The sequence below is a fragment of the Magnolia sinica genome, chromosome 11 (genome assembly GCF_029962835.1).
Source record: "Magnolia sinica isolate HGM2019 chromosome 11, MsV1, whole genome shotgun sequence".
NCBI classification, from domain to species: Eukaryota; Viridiplantae; Streptophyta; class Magnoliopsida; order Magnoliales; family Magnoliaceae; genus Magnolia; species Magnolia sinica.
Window position 1 is genome coordinate 11,286,391 of NC_080583.1, and position 7,305 is coordinate 11,293,695.

General features: G+C 40.4%; 1 protein-coding gene across 1 annotated transcript; it reads right to left on the reverse strand.

Annotated features, from left to right (window-relative positions):
* Positions 1-5,888: 5,888 nt before the first annotated feature.
* LOC131218808 (benzyl alcohol O-benzoyltransferase-like) lies at positions 5,889-6,920 on the reverse strand. Its single transcript, XM_058213625.1, has one exon. It carries the CDS (start codon positions 6,903-6,905, stop codon positions 5,952-5,954), a length of 954 nt encoding a protein of 317 aa, XP_058069608.1. The 5' UTR covers positions 6,906-6,920; the 3' UTR covers positions 5,889-5,951.
* Positions 6,921-7,305: the final 385 nt, after the last annotated feature.

Below are 7,305 nucleotides of genomic sequence, written 5' to 3' on the forward strand. Positions count from 1 at the left end.
GAAAATTTTAATAGTTGGCGTTCAATCACCTCTGTTTCCTTTGATCTGGTCCACTTGATATTTAGATCTACTTCAGTTTTGGGCTCATGACCTAAAATGAGCTAGAAAAATAGATGGACAACAGGGATAAAACACATACATAATGGCGGGTCATAAACCACTAACCAACCACTAACAAATACCAAGAACTACTGAATGCATGTCCACTTTGTATAGCCCCATATCTGACAGCCACATATGGCTTAATCAAATCCTGCCGCATGGAGATCATAGCTCAATCAAATCCTGTCAGGTGTGGTCTCCACGGACATTCCGTGGCAGCAGGGTCACCACATCTGCATATGCATGCAACACCCAAGAAGTATTGGTCCCACCATGACGTGTATGTTGCGTCTATCTAATTAATTAACTGTGACATATTCTTTTCACCCAACAGAAAACGAAAGGGAGAGTTATTTGATACCTTGTTACTCAATCACTTAGAAATGACATATGTGACGACAAATATTCACTAAAAAAACTTAATGGATTATGGATCCCATTGTTGCTAAGTTAGGGTCTAAAATTAGATTAGTTGAACAAACCGAATCTCTGATATTTGTGAAAACCTTTTTTTCTTTTTTTTTCTTTTTTTTCTTTTTTTCAGAATGACTTGTGGACACCTGAGTTTTTTATATCTTTCAATTTCATTGTTTACCAACTGTATGTTTAGATATTATTTGATAAGTTACCTTTTTTAATTTAAGTTAGTTTAGAAAGCACCATTGTAAAATTTACTTATTTGATGAAAGTTACTTTACTTCAAAATGTTTTTTGTTTTTGTTTTTTTTTTTTTTTCACTTTTTAACTTTTAACTTTTCTATTTCTCTCTGTCTCATCTCTCCATATAATTGATGGTCTATATCAAAGGAGGTTGTACATGATGGACGGTCCACATCGAAGGTGGGGCCCACAATATAGACGGTCCATACCAAAGGTAGGGCCCACAATATAGACGGTCCATATCAAAGGTGGGCCCCACATGATAGAAGGCCCATATTATTGTCGGCCCAAACAATAGTCCCTGTCAAAGGTTCCCCTAATGATGAATGGTCCACATCCAAGGCAACCCTTGTATGATGGATAAGGATAACCCCCATTGAAGGTGGGGCCCACATGATCGTCCACATCAAAGGTGGGCTCCTCGAGATGAGCAATGGACATTGAAGGTGGGCCCCACATGATAGATGACCCACATCAAGGTGGGCTGGATATAATGGACAGTCCACATCAAAGGTTGGCCCTAATGAAGAATGACACACATTCAAGGTGGGCCCCACATGATGTATGCCCATATTGAAGGTGGGGTCCACACAATGGGTTGTGGATATTGAAGGTGAGCCCCACATGATGGGCCACACATGAGGACATAATGGGGAGAGAAAAGTAAATGTTAAAAAGAGGAGAAAAAAAAAAAACTACATAGATTAAGGATTTAGGGTTTACCGTTTATGAGATTATTGTCAAACAGGCCTTATGTCCTAACCCAAGAAAGGATGGATCCACACATAGGGCATGCCCCAGTTATATGGAAGTGGATGGTAAAAGAAGCTGATAAACAGTCCACATTCAACCCTGCATGTGTCTCACAAGACAGATTGAATTCATTTTTGGCTTAGAGAACGAATTTGGTGTGCCTGCCCTCCTGTTAAGGCTGCTTGAGATGCATGTTGATGTTGGATCCCATGAGAAGCAAGTGCACTCTATGATCCAAACCTTCTAGTTCAATAGTTCAATGGTCGTAATGTGCTGAGTGGCCCACAATTCCAACAAAAATATGAAACTTATACACGAGTGCTGTTTGGATTTTCTATCTAAAATTTAAATAATTTCGCTGTTCAGGTGGGCCATACTACATAAAGGAAATTGGCGCGGTTAAAACTCTTTTCTAGCCATTTATCAGTTTTAATATGTTGTGCCCCCCACCTGCTGTGTGAAATGGCATGATTGTGATGGTAGAAGATATTTAAAGTGTAGCTCACCTAATGAAAAGCTCAGATCTCATGCATGTTTGGTGCTTTGTTGAAGGTGAAACTCCATGTTGATGTTGACGTGTGAGAGGTCTACTGGGGTTTCGAAACATGAGTTATTTGATACTCTAGATGTGTAGAATGCTTAAACTCGATTGAGACTTCGACAAGAGAACTCAAGGTTGCTGAATTTATATAGTCTCAAATTCAAATTGGTTGAACAATCGCAACCGTTGATCTGTGGACAGTTGTTCGTTATAGGGGCTGCTGGATGATCTTTAATTTATTCGTCAATATCAAACGGTGGGCCTAGATGTGTATATAATTGAGACCAACTGGCAGTGGCCCACAACGTGGACAGCAGATGCTGTCCACACGCTGCCTTTGGTGGTGTTGCAAAAGTAGGAAAAACGAGAGGGAGAAAGGGAATAAGAAAAGTATTGAGAAGAGAGAGAGATAGACACAAAGAGATGCAACGTGATGTGTGAGAGAAGTCTAAGGTTTTTTTTTAATGAGACCTTAGCCTCTCTCTCTCTCTCTCTCTCTCTCTCTCTCTCTCTCTCATTTAAATCTCTCATTTAAATTAACCAAAATAATAATACCTAATAAGTCCTGGAAGAGTGGGTCTAAAACTTAGTCCATATTGTTGGGTGTGGAAGCGTCACCTGGACGTGACTCAAGCAAGCACATAAGATAGAAAATTCGAGCATGCACAGAGAACACAATAATTTATTTGGAAAAATTCTTGTGAAAAAAAAAAAATCATGGTATAAAATGACAAGCAATTGACTATGAAAATGAAATTACAAGAGATGAAATCAACTTACATATATACCCTAGAGTAGAAAACCCTACATTTCATTTTTTTCAAACCTTACCTCTCTTTAGAATAAGCTTCATCTCTCATATTACCCTAATCCCATATTACACCCATATTATATAACCCAGATCTGGAATTAAAAATAAAACCGAGCACTTACGTAGAAGTTGTATAAATTGTTGATAGGACCTTCGATAGGATCAAGTGGCATTGATCAACAGCCTGTTGATAGGATCGAGCCCACATTTGATAGGATTGAAGATCCTCACATCCAGTGAACAATTCAAGATTTCGGGAAGTTATTCGATAGTATCAAGCAATCTATCAATCCTATCGAAAATTTTCTATTTTGCATAGATTAAAGACACCCGATTTCAACACACACATACTTAGAGCCCAATATGCTACAAGTCTGTTTCAACACTCCTCAAGTTAGAACATAGATATTGAACATGCCCAACTTGATATAAAACTAGAAAATTGTGAATAACATCGTGGAAATGTCTACCAATTGTGACTTCAAGTATACATGCTTCATGATGATTTCCTTCAAGACAACTTTTTCGCAAATAAAATGACAATCAGCTTTAATGTGTTTTGCTCACTCATGAAAAACTGAATTATTGGTGATACGAGTAGCTGCTTGGTTGTCACAATGTAAAGTCATAGCTTCTTCATTAAATAACCGCATGAAGAAGAAATCAAATCTGTACGAGTTCACATACATATGTCTCATTGCCTTATATTAAGCTTCCGCACTTGAACAGGCCACCACATTCTATTTCTTGCTCTTTAATGTAAGCAACTTTCCACCAATGAATATACAGTATCCGAAAGTCAATTTTCTATATTATGGTGTCTGCCTAGTCTACATCTATACAACCCTCAACTTGAAGATGTCCACGTTGTATATACATCACACCTTGTTCTAGAGTACCTTTCAGATAGTGAAGGATGCGTAACATAGCATCCTAATGTTTTATTAAATGAGATGTCTAGACGAGTAACTATAGGGTAGATTAGCTTTTCAATGAACAATTATCCTTCATGGTTTGATAATTTAATATTTGACTCCATTGGAATGTCACTAGGCTTGCACTCCAACATCCCAGCTCCCCGTAAAAGATCTAAGACATACTTTCTCTGTAAAATACCAATACCAAATGATGATAGGGCTACTTCAATACCAAGAAAGTACTTAAAGTGTCCAAGATCTTTAGTGTGGAACTGCACTTATAGATGTAAGCCTTGAATTTCGAGATATCAATTGCATCATTGTCAACGATAATGATATTGTGTACATATACTATGATTACCACAGCAACCTGGCCTTTGGTTGTCTACCGAAGACATAGTGGTCCACTTGAAATCTCTAGAAATCAAGTTAGTGAGAGTACGGTTGAATTTTTGGAACCATAGATTAAGATATTGCTATAGGCTGTTGATGTTGTTGCTTGACACAATGGTCATGTAAATTATCTCCTTAATGCATAGTTTAAAATTCATGAAATATACTATAGAAACGTTGAATATTTTGTTTCATTAGAGTAGAGCTGTCGAAGAGTTATTCAGACATTTTTGGTTGTATCACTATACATAACTTGACAATTATCTTTCTTCCATTAAGAGAAAGTATCAGAATCAGATGCAAGTCAAATGTATTAATTTGTCTTTGGACGTCTAGTATATACTAATGAACTTGGCCCATAACAATTAATTCTCCACTCCTCGCAAATTGATTGGGGAGATCTGAATGGCCAGGAATGGTGTGATCCACCACAACAACAAATCGGTTTACGAATATGGTCCACAATGCAGCTGATTGATTCTATGATCAGATCTTATCACAGTCAAATCTCTTTATCTTTTTCTTTTTTTCTTTTTCTTTAAATGATCTTATCTAAAGAAAAAAAAGGCCTAACTAGCCAGTCATTATGGAGATAGACAGGAGAAACTGTCCGTATAAACAACTCCACTAGCTAATAAGATCCAACCAATCCAAACAAAGGATGATGTACTTCGTGCGCCGAACTCTACTTATTCATGCTCAAACCATCACAAAAAAATAGAGAATGTAGCTCCTTAAATAAACAAAACGCTAGGGAGAGAGATGTCTCAAATACTTCAATAAGAGTCTAGATTTACAATGACTTCAAGCTTTGATACCATATCAAACGATGGCTTGGATATATGCTTGAGCCCGATTAGGAATGGCCCACAACATGGATAGCAGACGTTGTCCACACACTCCCTCTAGAGGTGCTGATAAAAGTAAGAGGGAGAAAGGGATGAGGAAAGAAATGGAGAAGTGTGATCCAAGATTTTGGTGGGCCATGGCTTTTGCCATGGGTCACCAAAGTTTTGGATAAGAGTAAAAGTTGGGCAGGGGGTTTCACTGGGTGCTACATCATGTGAACCATTTAAATGTTATAGTGAGAGCTGGTGCAAGTGAGCATTCCTCTCCATAGGGAGAGAATTGAATGCCGCCCACCAGTTCTCATGAATTCTCATGAGTGCGTAAGTGAGCATTCCTCTTCATAGGGAGAGAATTGAATGCAGCCCACCAGTTCTCATGAGTTCTCGTGAGAATTTTTTGACAACTCATCACACCCAATATGAGCCCAAAATCTAAATAGTCCATGTGATGCAACACCCCGTGAAACTCTCAAGGCCGACCTTTAACCTGGACCAAAACTTTAGTAAGTCCTGAAAAAGAAAAAAAAAAAAAAGCATCTCCCTTGCATGGCTCACTAGAGTTTTGGACTGCGGTGAAAATAACAATTAAAATGGAGAAGTAAATTTTGAACCCTAATGTAATAAAATAGGGACCCACAATTTAAACCATTAAAATTGGAATGACTTTTATTCCACAATCTCTTAGTACATGTGTATCATCCATCAAATTTTTCCAAAGTATGAAAGCTCTTGTTTAAGATAATTGGTAAGTTGGTATTACTAAAGTGGTGCGTCCCACTACATGGTAAGGCCAGAAATAGCTCATCCAACATCCACCGTAGCCGTTGAATCTTAGGTACCAACATATATATAAGAACATGCAGTACTAGACCAGTCGCAGCATGTTGTTTTGTGGCGACCGTTAGATTTATCTTTCCTTAAATCTTCTAAAGCTTGGAGCTCCCATCAAGCATGGTCTCCTGGATCATGCTTTCAATCTCGACCGCAAATCTCTCCATATCTGGCCCTGGCAAGCAAATCGGCACCACAAGTCCATCCTCCCCTTTCCCATTCCTAAACGGTATAAAAATGCTAGAAACCCCAAGAATGGCCCCCACACCCGCCTTCGCTGGCCCACCATAAACAGGCTTTCCCCACCCAAAATCAATCTCCCCAAACCTAGCACGTGTCACATCCGACACGAGGTAAGTCCGTACTACCGTGAAGTGGGGCCGACCCTTTATCACCATCAGATCCGCTACAGACTGCATATACTCTTGTGTGACGTCAGATTTCGCCTTTTTCACTAGTTCCAGTCCATATCCCAACGGACTCTGACACAACTTCCCGGCCGGCGAGATAGCCATCGCCAATGCGATGCCGTTCCCGTAGTAGCCTGCCGGAAGGGGCGGTCGGAACTTGGTACGTGCATCAACGACGCAGATGATCCTCACGTCCTCATCTGGGTCGGGTCCAACGGCGATCGTGCGGCAGCGCCAGAGACACGCAGACAGGAGCTCGAACGTGGAGCACCTGCGGAGGTGGTGTGGCACGTGCTTCCTGAGGGCAGATATCTCGGTGGGGCCGAAGAAAAAGGAACGGTGGACCATGTTAGAGAGGGGTATTATTGTACTTTTTGTGTCAGGCACTTGATCGTACTCCCGGTGCACGTGCGTCACACGGGGTGGGTCACGTGCGTTGAGCAACTCCCTCTGCCACACTGGTAGAATGGATGGGGCCCGCGCCCCACGTGCGAGCTCGCCCACCGCGGACATGAATTGGACGATCCCAATCCCGTCGCTGACGGTGTGGTTGAGTCGAATGGCGAAGATGAAACCCCCACACGTGAGACGAGTTACCTGCACGTGTTTCACCACGTTAGCAACAAAGAATAACAACATCAGATATTTTGAAATAGAAGCTTCAACGGATTTTATTTTTTACAGGGAACCTTTATTTTGGAGCGGAATCAGTCGTGTAAGGGGCTCGATGTATGTGTTTTACAGGGTACCTTTAATTTGGAGCAGAATCGGTGTGTAAGGGGCTCGATGTATGTGTTTTATCTTAGCTATTCATCCACGCGTTAAGCCTTGCTCGTGTGAGGCTCACATTGATGCATGTGTATAATCCACATTGTCCGTCCTTTTTTTCATGTCATTTTAAAGCTATAGCCCAAATATCAACCTGATCCAGATCTCGTGTGGGCCACATTATAGAAAATAATGGACACAATGGTACCCACTGTTGAAACTTTTCAGGCTCACTCTAATGTTTGTTAGAAGTGGACACTGCTTAAGTTAG

What these genes read in the sequence shown, in the direction of transcription:
- LOC131218808 (XM_058213625.1), bottom strand. Translation starts at nt 6,905, where the DNA reads ATGTTGTTATTCTTTGTTGCTAACGTGGTGAAACACGTGCAGGTAACT.